Raw genomic sequence first — 21,552 nt, forward strand, 5'->3', positions numbered from 1 at the left:
AGCGCCCAGAACCTAAGGAAAAATCGCGTGCTATGGAAAATAAGAGTTTGCCCCCCACTCTATATTGCCTATTGCCCCCCAGTCTCTATAATCCACGCGTTCATACAAACAGACGGGCACGGCTTTGGAAAATGGAAATGTTTCCTTTTCTATGTTACATAAATACAACTTACCCCTGTATTCTACGACTAAAGGGTATAAAAATTGCACGTAGATGTACGTTTTTTATTTTTATTTTTTGACGAAAACTATTTTTTTTTACTTAAAAAAAAAAAAAAGCAAAAACCGTCACACTCTTTCCCAAATCGTTTTCCATATTTTTTTTATTTAAGCATAGTACTGAGTTGACGAAAATCCGCTGTCCAACGAGTGACAGCTGTCAAACTCCATATAAAAAAAACGGTGTAAAAAAGGAAAGAAGAAGAAATTTTTGCCTTCTAGATTTTGAGGGTACTGAGTTGACGAAAATTTTTGTTATCGATTTTAATGGTGTTGCCGGATCAAAAAAAATAAACAGCTGCTCTCGGGGTGTTAAAATAAATATTTCAATTTATTTTTATAGGTGTGACATGGAGGGTCAATTGACCAAACAAAAAAATAGTCGGCCCGAAAAATTTTGATTTTGATTTTGACCCAGTTTTATATTTCTTAATCAGCTCCTTAGCGGCGAAATACATAAACACAACACCAACATCCAATCGTTTTGAACTCATTTTTGCTTATTTGTTTTTTGTTTACAAACAACAGCTGTTCAGTATTACCTTATTTCTTCATTGTTTTGGTCACACTACCTCGGCAGCCGAATAAAGTGCAAAATCGCCATCAGAATTTCAACAGCGGATTTTCGTCAACTCAATACTATGCTATAAAAAAGAATAATTTTACTGTAAATATTTTATTAAATCAATTTTTTTTTATTTTTTTATTGAAGCTTATGACAATAATCCAATACCATTTTTTTAGTCGTTATGTGCTTTTTTTTTGTAACGTTGGATTTGTTTATCTTTAGGAGGAAATATATCAGATTTTGATAATGAATCTGATTCATATTTAACATGTCTTTTCCTCTTGTTTAACTCTTTGTTTTAGCCAATCAGCCAAAATGTACGACTTTTAATTTTGCGCTCGAAGTAAATTGGAAAAAAAATTAACAAAATTGGATTGCAGATCGATATTAACGATCCTTTTTATAGTAACTTAAAATGCTTTTACCCCGGCGTGTACTTCTCATAAAATCACATCATTAACATAATTTACGAAAACTTTATGTTGCATCGAAATCAACATCCCAGAACTATATATAATATTTCGAGTTGATTAAATACGATTGAAAATAAAGTATAGAAGTGCAGCAAAAGCTACACAGCCAATCGGCAGGATTCTATGCATTAGCACTTGGTTCCCGTGAGGAATTAGTTTAAGTCGGAGCTGTAATATTTCTTTGCGAAGCTGCATATTGCTAGTTTCCGACTCTTCTAGTTTTTCCTTGTAAACTACCAGCTCCTCTTCTCTATCTTCCTGAGGATTGATTATGCCCGTGGTTTCTTCATACCAATTCTGTTCAGTTCCTTCTACATTGTTGTCTTGTTGGCTAGGTGAGCGTCTATGAATATTATTCAAGTTCAGTGTTGAGTCTCTATCGGAATTTTTTTTAATCTCATTTTCCAGCATGGTTTTAAGTTGCTCAATTTGGTCGTGCATAAAGCAAATATCGTCCGTCAGCAGAACTGTTTTCTGCTTGTAGGCTTCGCATTCTTCCTGGAGCATTTCAAGGGCCTGATCGGTGGGAAGTCCAGGCGAAATACATACTTTATCCTCTTCGCTTACGAGGGTATTTTGAGTCGATAAATTTTTAACAATGGGGCTCAGTTTATCCTCTTTTGATTCATCAACACTATTGAGCCCTATGTAGTTTGATGGATTGTGAGTAAATTCATCGTTAGTAACTGCCGCTGAATCAATTAATAAGCCTGCATTGGGCTCAAATAAAATTTCCGATGCATGAAATTCATCTTGTCCTTTTATGTTTTTAGCGTCCACCTCTAAGTCATCTTCAGCGTCAAAAATTGCTTTAAGGACAGCGGTACTACCTTCCCCCTTGCTAAGATCCGAGTTCTTTAACAATTTCATCACGCTAGATTTGCGGGTTTCGTTTTTTTTGAGTTCCTGTAGGGTTTAATTAATAGATCATATTTGAATATTATATATAAAACACAAATAATATTTACCTTTATTTTACTTTCCTGAGCGTCAATAGATGTTTTATTATAATCATGTGCTGCCATTGACATTTTAAAAGAATTCTCTGGATTATCATTCTCATCGATTAATTCATCATCACCGAGCTCATCATCAGCAAGTATAACTGCATCCAGTTGCTCCAGAACATTTTTCTCCTGTTGCTTCTGTTCGTTGTCATGTTCGGCAATAGCTTGATGTAGTCGCGTGATCTGCTGACATAATTCTTCCTTTTGCCGTTCTTGTTCTACCATCTTATTTTTGAGCATCTCAAAACGGGTTTCTTCCTGTTCCTTAGCATTATGCTGTTGGCGCAAAGATTCCTGTTTATATTCCACATATTCCTGCTGAAGCTGCTCAAGCCGAACATTAAAGTCCTGCATGGTCTGTTTCGATGTAAGAATCTGTGCACGTAGTATTCCGCACTCGTTTTCTGAAGTAGTGTAAGCCATTTCCATTTTGGATAGCATTTGCATAGCATCGCAGCGCTCCTGATAAACTTTTCTTAGAGCCTCTTTAGCGGTTAATTGGTATGTTGTCTTGTCCTCAAGTAATTTAACAACCTATAAATAAAATAAATATTTAATTTGTAACTTAAATAAAAACTACCCTGCTTACCTCGTTACGCAAAGCATTCTCCGGCACGTTTTTTTCCATTACCTGTAACTTCTTTTCTAGCAAATTAATTTTATGAAGCAACTGGTCTTCTGTAATCATACTCTGCCAACACATGGCAGAGTTCTTTCGGGTAGAGTCAAGAACGCCTTGCAAGCTGCTCAGTTTGGCCTTCAAAGTTTTTTCTCTCTGCGCGGCCTCCTGAAGAAATGAATTAAGGCGTTGAATCTCATCGAGGCTAATACGATTTGGCCCCGTCAATTGAAGCTGGTCTGATTCAAACGAAATGGCTTCCCTTCCGTCTGGCAAAAACAAGGTCACACGGGCAATAATACAACCGTGAACCTCCTGTCGTGAGTTTTCGATTACCTCTACGCCGAACTTAACGATATCTCCGTAGTGTAATTCAGCTGGGTCATTGCCCAACTTGTTGTCGTTGATAAAAGTACCATTACTCGACTTTGTATCCTTTACCCAAAATCGACCATCGGCAGTGTACCAAAGCATAGCGTGGTTTCGTGACAAAACCTTGCAGTCGAATATAGCGTTTCCTTCACTGGCCTTGCTTTTTGCTATGAGGCGCCCTACCTTGCACTCCTGATTTGGTTGTAAAGGTATGGAACGCGTCTCAAATTTATGCGATTTGGCTTCACATTGCAGGACAATTTTTGCATCACCTGAGGCTGCAGAAGAAGGAATTTCAGAGTCTATATTTAGATCGGAAATGACTGCAGATGGTGAGGGGGCAACTATAAACGAACCACAGTTCGATGGTGGCTCTCGATTTATGGCACAATTACTAAGTCCGCCCATTGAACCAAAAAGGTTGCTCGCCCCCGGAGATCCTATCATGGACGTATTTGCATTCACAGAGCTGAGCAGATGTGGCGAAACGACTGGGGAAAGCTGAAGAGATCGTTGAGCATCTTGGCTACTAGTATTTTGTAAAGTGTTAGTATTTGAATCGCAGACTTGAATGTCGTTGTGTCCATGGCTTTCATTGGCATTGGCTTTGTTGCTGAATGCAGTTTCGATTTCGTACTTATTCTCCATTATTTGAAATAACTGATCCTGCTCAGGAGTTTTTATATTTAATGTATCCATGATACTGGGTTGCTGAGCTCTTTTACGCTTTCCAATCGCTGCTGCTACAACGCTGATTGTAGCTCTACTTGTTTCAAGAATATCACTTGTGGGTGTAGCTGCGACAGCAATCACCTCGTTTACTTCGATTACTGATGGCGCTGGCGTCGTTGATGAGGCATCTGGCTTCTGCTCGTCATCCTTATTTGGCCATTCGTTGCTCACCAAGACCATCACTGTACATCGAAAGTTGGGGTAACCTTCAAAGGGTGCAACAAAGGCTGATATTTATTTCTTTTTGCTAAGATGGAAATTGAAATTACAAGTTTGAGTGCCTATTTTTATGTGGTCTATTTCAGTAATACACACATGTGACATTGACAATTTATGTAGACTTTATTTTCAAGGGTCTCCTCCCTCATTAGTAATGGTAAATTTTAAAAAATCCGGAATCGGTGCTGGAATAATGTAGAAGAGATTACATCCAAATATAACTATGTATGTATGTATATATATGTATATGTATATGTATATGTATATATAAATATATATTTTGAATAAAAAATGTTCAATTTTGTCCCTTGATTCTTTGATCCTATTCTTTCAACTCTAGTTTTTTTTGTCCTAAAGGTATACAAATTTGGAAAGAAAACAGAAAAAAATAATTTAAAATCAAGCTGTACAATTGTGCGCTTAAATTTAATGAAAAGAATTTTCTTAAAAGAAATTAGTAAGACGAATTTGTTGTCTTTTATTTTGATCTTAATTCATTATAATTGAGCCTAACTAGTACCTAGTATCTACGAGTAGTATTAGTACCTAAGATTTGACCATTTGTTATATTTTTTTATTCACGCTTTTTATACACAAGTATGAATAACAAAAGATAACATTGGAGTTTTGTTTGAATATATTTATACGTATGCACATACATATATGAAAATAAAGTTACCTTGGATAAGTGATTTAATGTTCCGGTTGTATGGTTAATTTTCTGGAATTTATTGGCTTCTTGAAATCTTATTTAATTGTCTTTGGTTCCCTTATTTGCATTCGCATTGTATTATTCGGTACGATAAAAGTGTTATCGTGAAAAAGGTAAAAAAAAACACACTGAGCTGGGCACTCTATATTTGAGTGGCGTATTTATATTCATATTTCAGAATAGAGTATTTAATTTAAAGCCCACAATGTACAATTTACTAGCACTCAGATTGACAAAAAATTTTTTCAGCTCTGGGAGTAAGCGAGAGGCAAATACCTGAAAAATAGTTTTTGACGGTCTTTTCGTCATCCCGTACTCCGAATGTCCGTCACAATAGCGTCGCTCAGTTAGGGTCGAAGCGGAACGGTGGAATTGTATCACAGCATTCAGCAACATTCAAGCAGCAAATCTTATTTTCTGTCCGTCTTTTTCTGAGAACAACTTATTATCTGGTCTTTTAAGGGTAAAACCCATTTATTCGCCAGGCCCCGACGGAGTACCAGGCTGTGTGCTAAAATACTGCGCCAGGGCTCTGTGCAAACCTCTTCGAAAACTTTTCCACTTGTCTTTGGAAGCCTCGATTTTTCCCCTTAAGTGGAAGGAATCATGAAGGAAAAAAGGGAAAAAGTCCGAGGCTGCCAACTACAGAGACATATCTAAGTTGTCGGCAATTCCAAAGTTATTTGAAAAATTAATTAGCCCTCATTTGCAACACCTTTGCTCTTCGATCATCACTCCTTGTCAGCATGGCTTTATTAAGCGTCGCTCCACCACCACAAACTTATTGGAGTTGACATCCTTTGTCATAGATGGCTTTTGTAAGGGATATCAAACCGATGTAATTTACACAGACTTCAGCAAAGCATTTGATTCAGTTAATCACTCACTCTTGTTGAGTAAACTGAATATGCTGGGTTTTCCTAAAGACCTCTTAACGTGGATCTCCAGCTACCTAGATGGAAGGACACAAAGAGTTTTATTTAAAAACATTCAGTCCCGTCTGGTCCGTGCTACATCCGGCGTCCCTCAAGGAAGTCATCTTGGCCTGTTATTATTTACGCTTTTTATAAACGACTTGCCCCCTGCTTTAACGAACTCTCTTGTTCTTATGTATGCAGATGATGTAAAGCTTTGTCTTCAGTACAAATCCATCTCTGCCCAATGCAGTCTTCAGTCTGACCTTGATAACTTTCAAAAATTGTGTTTAGCTAATGATCCAATACTTAATGGATCTAAATGCAAACATATGTCTTTTTATCGTTCTTGCCCTCTGCAAGCTACTTATTCTACAAATTAAAATTAATTTCTGCGGTCAAGGCGAAGCCCATAATATGGGATTTGACCCACATGGGGCATTTTAATGCCATAAAATGACATTGAAATGATTTTAATGGGATTGCATTAGAAAAATTAACCCAGGTTAATGATCTCGGCATCCTATTAGACATCAAACTTAAATTTGCCAACCATATTTCCTTAATGGTTAATAAGGCTAAAGGAGTCCTTGGTTTTATCAAAAGGTGGTCAAAAGAATTTAATGACCCTATATAGGGGTATACCAAAACACTATTCATTTCATTGGTCCGTCCTATACTGGAGTACGGTTCATGTGTCTGGAGTCCCCAATATGGAGTACATCAGGACCGCATAGAATCCGTACAAAAGAATTTCCTAACTTTTTCACTTAGAGGTCTAAACTGGGATGCAAATCTTCAACTTCCATCTTATAGTAGTAGACTCTTACTCATAAACTTACCTAGCTTAACAAATCGTAGGACAATGCTCGGTGTAGTTTTTCTGCATAACCTTATTAATGGGGATGTAGATAGCCAGCATTTACTAACACGCTAAAAATTTAACATTCCTAATAGAAGGACTCGAAACTTTAGTCCTCTGTTCCTTAGCCGTTGTAGTTCGACATATGCACTGCATGACCCTTTTAGGGTATTATGTTCGAACTACAATGGTCTCTACTCTATTACATCTCTTTCCTGTCCCTCTAATTTAAAATATAGAATTTTAAATTTCCTTACTAACTCCTCTTAGCTTAATAATTAACAAATAACTTAATATATTCTAACAAATCGTTTCTTGAGCGCCCCTCGGTCGTCTGGGCCTCTAAGCTTTATGATGAATATAGGAATGCTAGCTGATGCTCTCATTGATGCACAAGCCATTTCCGAATTCTGAAAGACCGGTAAAAAAAAAAAAGAAAAAAAAAACAGCAACGTAAATTTTTGATTTTAAAGCATAGTACTGAGTTGACGAAAATCCGCTGTCGAACGAGTGACAGCTGTCAAACTCCATATAAAAAAACGGTGTAAAAAAAGGAAGAAGAAGAAATTTTTGCTTTCTAGATTTTGCGGGTACTGAGTTGACGAAAATCTTGTTATCGATTTCAATGGTGTTGCCGGATCAAAATAAATAAACCGCTGATCTCGGGGAGTTAAAAGAAATAATTTTATTTATTTCTTTAGGTGAAACATGGAGGGAAAATTGTTAAAACAAAAAAATAGTCGGCCCGAAAAATTTTCGACGCGCCAGGACAAATTAAAATTAATTTCTGCGGTCAAGGCGAAGCCCATAATATGGGATTTGACCCACATGGAGCATTTTAATGCCATAAAATGGCATTGAAATGATTTTTGATTGATTTTGATTTTGACCCAGTTTTCTTTTTCTTAATCAGCTCCTTAGCGGCGAGATACATCAACAAAACACCAACATCAAATTGATTTGAATTCATTTTGCTTATTGGTTTTTTGTTTACAAACAACAGCTGTTCAGTATTACCTTATTTCTTAATTTTTTTGGTTACACTAGCTCGATAGCTGAATAAAGTGCGATAACGTTATCGGATTTTCAACAGCGGATTTTCGTCAACTCAGTACTATGCTTAAATTTTATTATTTATTTAAGTATTTCGCCACTAAATTTCATCAAATATCACTACAATTGTAACGAATTAAATGAATTATTGTTTGTTCTTTCTTTAAGTAGCTTAACATTGTGTTTGAAAAATTGCCACATATTGTTTTAGGCCTTATCACAGAAACTAGACAATGCGCCAACAAGCTCGATACACCAGCTTATAGCCCATTATTTTGAGAATATGCCCTTAAAATTTCATTAAAATTGCTCCCCACTTAACAGCCTATACACAAATTACCCCAAACAAAAAAGGAAACCAAACTTCGGGCGGAGCCGAATTTGATATACCCTTACAGATAAAACCGGATATATATCGCACACATCGGATATAGTTAGCCGATCCTAATGAGAAAATCATAATAAACGCAATTAATTACAATAAACAAGAAAAGAAAGCTAGCTTCGGGCGGAGCCGAAGTTGATATACCCTTGCAGTTGAAACCGGATATATATCGCAAACACCGGATATGGTTAGCCGATTTTTATGATTACATCATAATAAAACAAATTACCTAAAATAAAAAATCTAAAAAAAAAATGCCAAGCATCTATCTTCAAAAATACGAAAGTTGATATTTCTGCCATATACCATTTCCGATCAATCAGTTATATGGCAGCTATAGGATATAGTCGTCCGATCCGGGCCGTTCCGACTTATATACTGCGTGCAAAGGAAAGAAGGGTGTGTGCAAAGTTTCAAGACGATAGCTTTAAAACTGAGAGACTAGTTTGCGTAGAAACAGACAGACGGACAGACGGACATGCTCATATCAACTCAGGAGGTGATCCTGGGTATTAGGGTATTATAATTTTGGTCAAAAGTGTGCAACCCAGTGAAGAAGACATCTCCGACCCTATAAAGTATATACATTCTTGATCAGGATCTCCTCCTGAGTTGATATAAGCATGTCCGTCTGTCCGACTATAGCTGCCATATAACTGAATGATCGGAAATGGTATAACTTCAGTGTGTTTAGAGTTAGAGAGTTCAAATTGAGAGCTATTTTTGGCAAAATAATACGACCATAATAATACGACCAAATTTGCCATTTCATGGGAATTCATAATCATGGGCACATTGGGCAAAATCGCAAAATTTTTGCGATTACCAAAACAACCATATTTTAGTGCCAATTTCATTGCACCAATTGGGAATATACGTTCACACTGCTTATTGGGCAAAATCGGAAAATTTTTGGCATAAAATCCAAAAATGGTGTTACAGAGCTGAAACTTGAAGATTTTGTTATTCCGGGTTAGTGTAATACTTACATAAAATTTGAAGTATGCGCGTCCACGCCTTTCCTTAACGGTCATATATGATTACACTGCTACTACGCGATTCGTTATAAGATATATTGATATTTTGTTATATTTTTGGCACTAGGAAGTCAACTTAACTTCCTTCTTAAATGGAAGTTATGGTGGGAGTTACTAACTTCTTTGCTATTGCCCTTAGGCATGGTAACCAATGTTTAATATATGAATTGACTTTAACGGCTGTGCCGGAGTATTGGAATTAAGTCCATTTTATTGAGTGACGTTCTGATACAAACTGAAACTTTAAGCTAAAAAAAAATGTATTTCATAGCGGCCACGCAAATATGCAGTGTTCGCCGGCTATGCATGGGCATGCGGCCAGACGCTGTGTCAGCAGTTTGGCCAGAGCGAGCTTTTAAATAATCGGACATTGCCGTTCGGCTGTTGACTTCAGTTAATATTACATGTTTTGTCCGGTCGAACTATCGAAGCCATTTTAACAATTAACTTAAAGTTCGTAATATCAATTAAGTTTCTAAGAACGTCGTCTTGTATGGGTAAGATGCGGCTGGCAGTATGATTACACATTTCTTGTATGGACACTTTAACCACAGTTTAACCATTTAACCATTTTTTATCATTGCAATTTCCCTTTTTGCAGTTGACCACAGCTAGGAAATATATCAGAATTTTGTGTTATTGATAGAGATCGCATTTCATTATATTTATTTTTGCTTAACGAGTGTTCAATCAGAAAATTAAAAGCTTTATCAGGTGAGAGTGGTGTAGGCTCTGCTGCAAAATACTTTCTTTTTATCTCACTTGGCCCGCATTCAGAGAGCAGAGATTTCTTTAGCACAAACGCAGTATCACTATAATTTTTTTCAACTATAATTAAATGTGCCTACTTACATTTAATTATATTTAAAAAAAAACACAGAATTAGGTGCAACTTGACGAAAAGATAGTCCACAATTCACAAGTGTGTAAGACCGCGTTATCCAGATCTAGGGACTTCACAAAAACAATTCACAAATAAATAATAAACTTATATAACGATTTTGGGTTCTTTTATTAAAATAATACATATGTACCTTCAGGTATATTATCCATACTTTCCTTTGATTATTTAGTTTCACTGCAGCCACTTAATTTTACATGAAAAGGGCAAGAAAAAACATGTGCTCTCTTAATTTTGAAATCAGCTGTTTTTATATCGAACTTTGCAGCCCTAGTAAAAACTTAGGGCTGGTATCAAAAAGATTTGATCCATGAATCCGTATTTGTTTCTATGACTTTATGCCAAAAATTCTGTGATTTAGCCCAATGTGCACTGAAAAGAATAAACGTTTTTACTTGTCAAACATGTTTTTCGTTCTCGATAATAAGCACAGTACTACTAGCCTAATCCTCGATACTACTAGCCGATCGACAAAAACTGTTTTTCAGCTATGAGAGTAGGCTAGAGAGATGAAAAACAATTTTAACATGATTGTGGTATAAAAAAAAGCATTACATTTATGTACATGCCAACTCGATCCGGTACATTTCGTAGCGAAAAAATTTGGAGCAGGTAAAATTATAAAATTTTTTTTACTCTTTTTATACCCTTGCAGAAGGTATTATAATTTTGTGCAAAAGTTTTCAACGCAGTGAAGGAGACATCTCCGACCCTATAAAGTATATATATTCTTGATCAGGATCACCTCCTGAGTTGATATAAGCATGTCCGTCTGTCCGTCTGTCTGTTTCTACGCAAACTAGTCTCTCAGTTTTAAAGCTATCGACTTGAATTTTTGCACACACCCTTCTTTTCTTTGCACGCAGTATATAAGTCGGAACGATCGGGATCGGCCGACTATATCCCATAGCTGTCATATAACTGATTTATCGGAAATGGTATAACTTTGGTGTTTTAAGAGTTAGAGATTTCAAATTTGGCACGAGAAATATTTTCGACAAAATTTTTCGACGTGCCAACTTTTGCAAGGCCAACTATATCTTACAGATGATATAGTCAACCATAAGGATTGGCCAACCATATCCGATGTTTGCGATATATGTCCGGTTTTAACTACAAGGGTATATCAACTTCGGCTCCGCCCGAAGTTTGCTTTCCTTTGTTGTTTAATTTAATCTTTGTTTATGCATATTAAATTATATTATAATTTTTCAAGTTTATATGAAAAAATTTGAATTAAATTATATGTATTTATATTGGATATTATCTATATTGGTGTTCAAATGACACGGATCAACATTTCAAAATATTATTTGGATGTATTGAAGTAGAAATAAGTCCTTTGAAACTATGGTCTATGAAACTAATATGCCAGCAGTGAAGAAAATGTGGTACCTGAATTTCGCGCTTTCCTGCAATGAAAAGAGGCTAATATTTACATGCTTGGTAAATAATAGTGGGATCATATTACAATCCTCGGCTCATAGCAAATACAATAATCCTTCGGCTACTTCATTATAGCAAAGTCTCTGACACTTCCAAATCATTACTGGAGTTGTATATATCCACCATAGAAACCATTGCATCATTGAAAAGATTTGGCATTAACGTATCCACAAGTGATGCGTTCCTGGTTGTTATGATTATTGACAAGCAAACAATAGAGAAAGACAATGCTTGAATTCCTAGAGCAAAGTATCAGATTCTTGAATCTTGAGTCCTGAAAGGCAACGCCTCCACCGGTAGACAAGAATTGTGATTCTTTTACAAGAAAAATCTTTTCTTTTACAAGAAAGCAATAAAATTTACAATCTTCCTGTTACAGATAATATAGCAGTCCAGGCAAATAACGGCAGGCAACGAAGTTTCAAACTCTGCTAGTCTTATCGCAGATCATGTTAAGATCATACAGCAAATGAAATTTGAAAACGCATGAACCCAAAGATCATTAGTTGATTCCTCATCACTGCGTCATGAAGCCTAGCAGCAAATGGTACATCCCAATGGCATATATTTGATGAAAAGGTTCCAGTCACACAGTCAACAGTCAGTCATATGCAGCAGCAATATAAATTTAAAATTTTTTAGTTTTGTTTTTATTCAGTACTTATGTTATTAATTCATAACAACGAAAACATGTTTAAAGCTAACTATTATTTTCTTTGGATTCTCTGTTTCCAGTTGGCGTCTTGTTGCTCCTTGGATCCCAAGGTTGGAATTTCGTACTGCTGCACAGTCCAAATACCAGCAAGGCCATGACATTGAACGCAATCACAGTCAACAGAACCATATCCCATTCGGATTTACTACCAGTATGCACGAGAGAAGCCACAAGAAGTGGCGCCAAAAACCCGGATAGATGTGCTAGTCGATTGGCCACTCCCGAAATTAAGCCGGCCAAAGAGAATCCAAAGTAAAGCAAGGTGGGCTAGTAGATGCTGAATCCCAAATCCGAGAAGCAAATGAGTAGGGTTAACATAAACAGGACCAACATTTTGTAGCCACAATCAGACATGATAATACCGATTGTGCAGCATATTGCCACTATGCAACAGATGACATAAAAAAGGCGACGCATCCAGTTTTGATGAGATCCCATGCGGCGGTCTAGATAGCTTCCCCTAAGGATGCACACGGCCTTCGAGCAGCATGCGCCCAAGAAGGGAATAGATGAGAAAACTCCCACATGCCTTAAATCAAATTCCATTGCCTCCCGCATTAATCGTGGCATTAAAATTGCAAGCACCATGAAGGCGTAATTATGAAACACATGGGTCACTATGAAGGAGTATACCGGAAGGGAGCTTAGCAACTTCTTTCAAGGAACCTTAACCATCTGTGTGTTTTGTACTAAAACTCATTGTTGCAGGTATTCCAATTCCTTTTTAGTTATACGCGGATGTTGATCCAATATATAAGCCAAATGCAAAGAATTACAAAAATAAAAGATGCACAGCCTATCACATAGAATGGCAGCTCCCAGGAAAATTCGCTTAGAAAACCGGTCAGGAATATGGCCACACAAGGTCTTATTGCACGCTTCGTCCAGTATGCGTTGCTTGTGGAGACCTTCATGAATCTCACAAATGCCCAAAAAATAAAGAGGATCCCAGCGGCAAAAAGTGCGGAAACTGTGGAGGCAACCATACGGCTAACTACAGGGGCTGTCCAGTCTACAAGGAACTGAAAAGTCGAACACACCAAAGAGTGACCACTGCTCACTCACATACACCACCTATGAAATCTACACGTAAATCTACACCGACAAATCCACAAGCTATGCAACTGCTCTAAAATTGGGTCTTAAAAGTACCGCTCCCACCAATCCAAGATCATCAGTTTCCCCTCATCAACCAAAAGAACCGTCTACGAACAAACTTGAAACAATGATATGTAATCTTCAACAAAGTATGATGGAGTTCATGTCATTCATGCAGACAACTATGCAAGATCTTATGCGAAACCCGAACGTTTTGATTTAGCTGCTTGTTGCTCAAAAACAGACTAAATAATCAATGGCACAAATAAATATAATTTTCAAATTCGAGGCTATCTATTCTACAACACGAATCACCCAGACGGGAAAGCTCATGGAGGCACTGGGATTCTGATTAGAAATCGCATCAAGCACTGCTTCCACAACAGCTTCGCCACTAACTTCATGCAAGCTACATCAATAGATGTGCAAATGGATTCCCGATCTTTAAAGCTTGCCGCCGTATACTGTCCTCCTCGGTTCACAATATCAGAATCCCAATTCATGGAATATTTCAACTCTCTGAGCGAACAATTTATAGCAGCAGGAGACTTCAATGCCAAGCACACGCACTGGGGATCTCGACTTGTGACTCCTAAGGGAAGGCAGTTGTACAATGCAATAATAAAAGCAAGCAACAAGCTAGACTGTGTGTCACCTGGGACACCTACATATTGGCCAACAGATCCTAGAAAACTGCCAGAGTTGATAGATTTTGCAGTCACAAAAAACATTCCTCGCAACCTGATAAGTGCCAACTCCTTACCAGATCTATCGTCCGATCACTCGCCTGTACTTCTTCATCTAAATCTACATCCAGTTGCGGTAGATAAACCATTCAGACTAACAACGAATAAAACCAATTGGCTTAAGTACAAAAAATATGTAAGTTCGCACATCGAGTTGAATCCACGTCTGAATGACGAAGCTGATATCAACTCCACAAACCCCAAAAACATCGTACAATAATAGATACACGAACGTTGAAATAGAGCAGCTCGTTCTAGCAAAGCGACGCTCACGGCGAGAATGGCAATCCAACAGATCACCAACCGCAAAACAAAGGCTAAAAGACGTTACAGAGAGGCTCTCAGCTGCACTTCGTCATGAAGAAGAAGGGTCGCAAAAACACTACATAGAACAGTTATCCCCAATTCCCATTATTATTCCCACTTTGGAGAGCACACTCATCTCTCTGCGCACCAATCGAATCTGCAATGCCAATAAGGACATCCACAGGCAACTGGGCTCGAAGCGACGCAGAAAGAGCCGACAGATTCGCAAAGCATCTTCAAAATGTATTTCAGCTCAACACATCATCAAACGGGATCTCACTGCCAGCAACATCAGATATCGACACATCAACGTATGAACCTATTGTATTTAGGCCACATGAGTTACTCAAAATCATAAACGAACTCAACCCAAAAAAATCTCCAGGATGCGACCTAATATCACCAAAAATAATTATTGAACTTCCTCTCTGTGCTGTTCCAGCTATTTGCCAGCTCTTCAATGCAATAACGAGACACGGACACTTTCCAGAGAGATGGAAAAAGTCGATAATTATAATGATACCAAAACCTGGCAAAGACCGCACAATCGCTTCATCATATAGACCAATTAGTTTACTAACGTGTCTATCAAAACTCTTTGAAAAATGCTTCTTTTGACACATTACCCCATATCTCAGAACACACAACAAAATCCCGATTCATCAATTCGGTTTTCGAGAAAAAAACGGAACCATTGAGCGAGTCAACCGCATAACCTCAGAAATCAGAAAAACATTCGATCAAAGGGATTACTGCACTGCGATATTTCTGGACGTATCACAAGCTTTCGACAAAGTATGGTTAGATGGTCTAATGCACAAAATTATAGAAATGCTCCCAACCAACACTCACAAACTTCTGAAGTCATATCTATACAAAAGGAAATTCTCAGTAAGATGTAATTCAGCCATGTCCGATGACTACATCATTAGAGCCGGAGTTTCTCAAGGCAGCGTGCTTGGACCAACACTCTACCTTATCTACACTGCGGACAACCCAACGAGCAGGAATCTAACCACATCCACTTTTGCAGATGACACAGCGATCCTAAGCCGCGCGAGATGCCCCAAGCAAGCAACGGCGGAACTTGCTACACATCTGGTGGCAGTGGAGAAATGGCTATCCGACTGGCGAATCAAAGTTAACGAACAAAAATGCAAACACGTAACGTTCACTCTTAACAGGCAAGACTGCCCTCCACTTACTCTTAACAACACAGTGGTTCCGATAGCAAATGTAGTAACATATCTTGGCGTACACCTCGATAGACGGCTTACCTGGCGCAGCCACATTGAAGCCAAAAGAACGCATTTAAAGCTCAAAGCCAACAGTCTCCACTGGCTTATCAATAGCCGCTCGCCCCTTAGCTTGGACTACAAGGTACTCCTATATAACACCGTCTTGTAACCAATCTGGATGTACGGCTCCCAGTTGTGGGGGAATGCCAGTAACAGCAGTGTGGATATAATGCAACGAACTCAATCAAAAATTCTCAGAACCATCACTGGGGCACCGTGGTACGTTCGGAATGAAAACATTCACAGGGACCTTCACATACCACTCGTCAGAGAAGAGATAGCACAAATCAAAACAAAGTACTACAACAGGCTATCAGTACATCCAAATCATCTCGCGAGAGCCCTCACGCGAGTTTCCAGCAGTTCTCGTCTTCGCCGTAACGACCTCCCAATCCAGCGCTAATTAATTTGACCACGTAGTCTCTATTCAGTTCAAAACAAACTGTTAGATATTGTATTATTTTAAGATTTGCAACCTTATTGTTAGACTCATAAAGAGTGATCCAATAAAAACAAACTAAGCTTAAAAAATAAAAAAAAAAAAAAACCGGCCGGGGGATATACCGTCAGAGATCCTATAAGAATCCCGCTGTAAAATGCAATCAAAGACGTTCGTCCAGATAGCGCCCAGATAACGAAAAGTTTATACAAAGCTGGATTTCCGCCGCCCGCCAGAAATCCGTAGATCACTAGGTTCACTGCTGCTGCTTCGAATCTATAATGAGCCGTAAATGGTAGCAGGATATAGACAAGGGCTGTCAGGATAATCGAAAGGATAAAAATCCTCTTGCTGCTGCATCGATCAGCTAAATAGCCGGAAAGGAAAATGGAAACAACATAGCCATAATTATAAATTCCGGGAAATGTTAACTCCTGATTAACTCCTGATAACTCAAATCTCCTGTCTTTGCCACCTGTATTATTGGGTTGGGCATGCCTCGATAGTCACCGCATTGGCCCGTAGGGCTGACATTGTGCTTTCTCAGCTGTTCAGCCACCAGGGATGCAGTCTCCAGGTGATCCTCTGGGTGCGGCATGACCATTTTCAGTATTATCATGCCGAGCATGATTCGCATGGCGGCGTGAAGAAAATCAATTCAAAAAAGCACACATGGCATAAGTGAGACGCACTGAATTCAGGAGACTGTGGCTGGATGGACGTGATTGCGACATACGCGGCAGAGTCCACGATTTGCATGAAATATTGTAGGTAATAATCTAAAAATTTATTTTCAATACAGAAACTAAACACTTATCGAAAAATGGGGGGACGGTCCCAAAACAGCAGGTGACCCGAGCTAGAGAGCGACTGACTTCAACATCGCTGCAAATGCTAGCCGATCGGGTGGGGATGTGTTGCAAAACATTCTGCATTGCTTTCATCAATTTGCATTGTGCAATATTGTACAATATTGGATCGTCAAAGACAAAACAATGGCAAGGAGCATTATCCACAACAGCGTGTGGTGGGGCAGCAAGTGCAAGCCAAAATTAATGAGCCAAATCAATCAAGACTCATTCTTCATTCATACATTTTTAAACACTGGTGGTGACTACTGCGGCTTGACATGGATTTGTCACAAGTTTTGAGACAATGGACCGGACAAGGCTTACCGCAGTTTTCTGTTACTTCTTCAAAAAGGTAGTTTATTTAGAGTTGATGGTATTAAGAGTGATGTGACCACAGATGCGTTTCTGGCCGCACTGCGCCGCCTCTAGAGACGTAAAAGGAGTAACAAAACGTCATATTTTCAAATGATGCTAGGGATCATACATATTTGAACTACAGAACAGAGCGGACGTGAATTGCGAGAGCTCCGGGAAATCGGAATCGCAGTTAACCCAACCAAAAATCTGGCGTAGCCCCAGATAAGTGAAAAAACGCTGAACCACAACTTGGTAAAAGAAATAGACTAGCTTAATAAGAGAAGTGATGTTTTGAAACAAAAACTGGTATCTACCAGGTATCTATATATCTGGTATCTATATATCTATATGTATTAAATAAATAAGTACCACGCAAATTAGCTCTATGAGCAACGATCAAAAAACGAACGTAGAAGCTCAGTAAGACAAAGAAACTGCTTCTTCTCTTACTTTTCTATCCGCGATAACGAGATGAAGAAATCGGCGTTTAGGAGCAACGTTTCGCAGTGTAAAGCCCCCCTCCCATAATGGAAATAAATATCGCACCAACAACAAGAAGTGCTAAAATTTCTGCGACCGCATCAACAACTGCTGAGCAAAATCAACCAGCGCAAAACACTTTAAATAAATCAAGCCCCTTCACATTAATGAAACAAAGGTGCAAACAAAGACAGAAAAGCACTTTCAAGACGTGTAAAAGAAATTGAACCCGACGTCACCGACGCGAAAATAAAAACTGCCATTTAAGAAAAAGGCTTCGCCGCTAAGAATGTTGTTTACATTCTAAACAAAAAAATAGCCAAAACCCCTCTTCAAGGTCGAGCTCGAGCCAGAAAGCAGGTCGTTGAAAAAGAACGAAGTCCATCCATACTACACACTTCGGGCTGTCTGTGTAGTCTGCGGAGACGCCCATAACTCCGCTCAATGCACTACAAACAAGAAAGACAGTACCATGAAGAAATGTGACAACTGCGGAGGGAACCATACGGCAAACTGAAGTCCAATAAAACTCTGGGATAGGTAACTGGAACAAAGCAACTCGTGACGACGAATCCTGGTGACGGAAAGCTTTATTTTGTCCCCTGAGTACGCGGGGTGAACCCCCGATTAATTGCAGCTTCTGCCCCCGCCCCGCTAAAATTTGGCAAGTTTCCTGAAAACGCTCCTCAGGTGTCGCCACTAAGCTGGCCGTGCAGGCTCAGATGTACCATACCTAACCAACGCGGATCTGGCTCTGAACTCGACACCTCGTAAGGGCTAGAGTCAACCCTAGCATAGACCTCACTGCGCGCAATGGTAACCATGGGATCAACGACGCGACTGCACAACACCTAAGGACAACGGCTCAGGAGTTGGGACCCACTAAAATGAGCAACTTAACCCAAAACCGCGGTACCGCGGGGTCTGGGGTGTATGCGGGGGTGTCTTTAAAACGTAGGCGCCGGCTAGACATGCCAGTGAATTGTGCATGCTATTGGTACGGGCCAATAGTATCGAGAATAGATTTTCACTTCAATGGCGCAATCCAAAAAAAAAAAAAAAAGAGGATGTGTGAAAAGTCGCATGCGACATGCGATAGCAAAGCGCAATCATAATACATAGAATGTTTACACGGCGTCTAAACTATGCCAGACGTCTTCATCGCCAAAGCAGCAAGGTCCTTCTTTGGTCCTTTAAACAACATTTATAGGCTTCTCCTCTACCGATGCTATACGGTCTGAGATGGAAAATCCTATTCAGCCTAGTTCACAAAGCGCTCATCAGGCCCCAGAACAGCCACAAAGAAAAATATATGTTTACCCTCGGAAGGACAATTTATGGACTTCTTCAATTCACTTGGCATCGTTTTATAGCCGCAGGAGACTACAACGCCAAACATACCAAAGGAAAACAATTGTACAATAAAATTATAAATTTGAGAAATAAACTGGACTATGTTTCACCTGGAAGTCCCACATACTGGCCAACCGACTCACGCAAGCTCCCAGACCTTATTGATTTTGCGGTGACAAAAAACATAGCTCGCAAGCAAGTGCCAAAGCAGTCTCGGACTTATAATCAAAACACTCGCCTGTGCTTCTAACGCTTCTTCAAAGACCAGAAATAACCGAACACCCCTTCAGCCTGACAACGCCAAAAACGAACTGACTTAAATACAAAAATTACGTGAGTGCCCACATAGAACTCGCCCCGGAGTTTAACATGGAATCGGACATCGACTACACTACGAGCGCCCTGGCAGAAGTACAAGTACTCTCGAACATCTCTTGCGAGAAAAGAGGCGCACGCGTGATTGGCAAAACTGCAGATCACCAGCTTCAAAACAATGCCTTAAGGGGGCAACTCAATCTCGCGACCAGATTTTTCCCTAACAGAAAGAAATTTCACAGCTGAGGTAAATCCAGAATCTTCCGCCAACAAGCACAAAGTACCTCCTGGGGAGGGTTTTTGCCCACCCAAATCTTAGCACTCCCATTGAAACGACCACCCCGATAAGAAACTCTTCGGGATGCTGGGCTCGCAGCGACGAAGACCGAGCTGAAACATTCCCTACACATCTCTAAAGTGTCTTCCAGCCAAACCCAGCCTCAAATTCATTCCTCCAGCCAGAAATTAGGCACGAGGCTACCCCTTAGCCTGCTGCACCTTCATTCCGGCCGAACGAAATCGAAACAGCCATAAGAGGGCTAAAACCAAAAAAGGCACCCGGTGGTGACCTATTGACGCCAAAGATGCTGATCGAACATCCAATATGCGCTATAAAGGTCATCTGCAAACTATTTAATGGAATCATTAATCTTGGCTATTTCCCAAAAAAGTACAAGAAATCCATACCGAAGCCTGGAAAAGACCATCATCATACAGACCAATAAGCCTTTTATCTTGTTTGTCTACATTTTTTGAAAAATGCTTATTAACTTGCATAATACCATACCTGGAAGCTTGCAATATTATCCCGGCACACCAACTTGGCTTCCGAAGAAACCATGGAACCATCGAGCAAGTGAACAGATTAACATCAGAAATACGCTCAGCCTTCGAACAGCGAGAATATTGCAGCACCTCTACAATAGTGTAATCTCATTGAGATACAACGCAGCTACTTCGGGCGACTACATCATCGAAGCTGGAATTCCACAAGGAAGCGCATTTGGCCATTGTCTATATGTTTTGTATACTGCGGATATTCTTACGAATGTACAAGTAACAACGTTAACGTTTGCCGGCGATTCCGCTATCTTAAGTCGCTATAGAGGTCCAACGCAAGCAACAACCCAACATGCTAATCATCTAATAGAAGTGAAAAGGTGGCTGCCCGACTGGCGCATTCGAGCAAACAAAATAAGCAAACAAAAGTGTAAACATATAACGTTTACTCTTAATAGACAAACATGCGCTCGCTTTCACTAACGCAGTAACGTATCTTGGCGTCCACCTTGATAGACGACTTACCTGGCGTTAGCACATCGAATGCTAGAAGATGCACCTAAAACTGAAAGCCAACAGCCTCCACTAGATCATAAATCTAAGATCGCAACTATGCCTGGGCTACAAGTTACTACTCTACAATTGAGTCCTAAAGCTAATTTGGACGTATGGCTCCCAGCTGTGGAGTTGGGGAACGCGACCAGCAGCAACATAGACATCATACAGTGCGCACAATCAAAAACCTTGAGAACTATCACTGGGGCACCTTGGTATGTTACCAACGAAAACATCCACTGGGATCTGGGAATCTTCGCAGTGAAGGACGAAATCCAGAAGCAAAAAGAGTCATTTTCTTGCTCCATTCTCTCGCACCCGAATTTTCTTGCTAGTGTGTGCAAAAATGCCATTTCATGAATTCGGCAACACACGAAAGTTTACAATGATTTCAGTCTCAAAGCAGCAATTGGTGATGCACAACCAACATAATAATGCTTAAAAGTAATGTTCATAAATATGTTCCGTTTCATTTTTTCCGATTGTAAATGAAGAATTTAAGTTTGTTGCTTGGTTAACCGCGTTGTTTGACTTATTTTTTTTTTTGTGAAAGTCTGGCTAGACTAAAATTCCTAATTATATACGGCTCGCATCTTTTCTAAAATAAAATTACGAAATGATATGTGTCGCATAAACAGGGAATAATAAAATAAAAGCAAATTAAAAAAAAAATTATGCTAACAAGTAAAGTCCAGCACTGCAACAAAAGGCAAATATTGGTGGTATAGGATAGCTGTGGG

At 39.2% G+C, this 21,552-nt stretch overlaps 1 protein-coding gene and 1 pseudogene across 1 annotated transcript; both read right to left on the reverse strand.

Moving 5' to 3' along the window:
• Window positions 1-893: 893 nt before the first annotated feature.
• On the reverse strand, window positions 894-5,184 carry Slmap (Sarcolemma associated protein). Its single transcript, XM_017253837.3, has 5 exons — window positions 4,889-5,184; window positions 4,306-4,394; window positions 2,857-4,237; window positions 2,229-2,801; window positions 894-2,166 (listed from the first exon to the last, which is right to left on the reverse strand). The coding sequence occupies exons 3-5, from the start codon at window positions 4,168-4,170 to the stop codon at window positions 1,318-1,320; spliced, it is 2,736 nt and encodes a 911-aa protein (XP_017109326.2). The 5' UTR covers window positions 4,171-4,237; window positions 4,306-4,394; window positions 4,889-5,184; the 3' UTR covers window positions 894-1,317.
• A 7,035-nt stretch (window positions 5,185-12,219) lies between these two features.
• On the reverse strand, window positions 12,220-17,056 carry LOC108126068 (sialin-like; annotated as a pseudogene).
• Between the last annotated feature and the right edge of the window lie 4,496 nt (window positions 17,057-21,552).

This window comes from Drosophila bipectinata, chromosome 2L, assembly GCF_030179905.1.
Source record: "Drosophila bipectinata strain 14024-0381.07 chromosome 2L, DbipHiC1v2, whole genome shotgun sequence".
Taxonomy (NCBI): Eukaryota; Metazoa; Arthropoda; class Insecta; order Diptera; family Drosophilidae; genus Drosophila; species Drosophila bipectinata.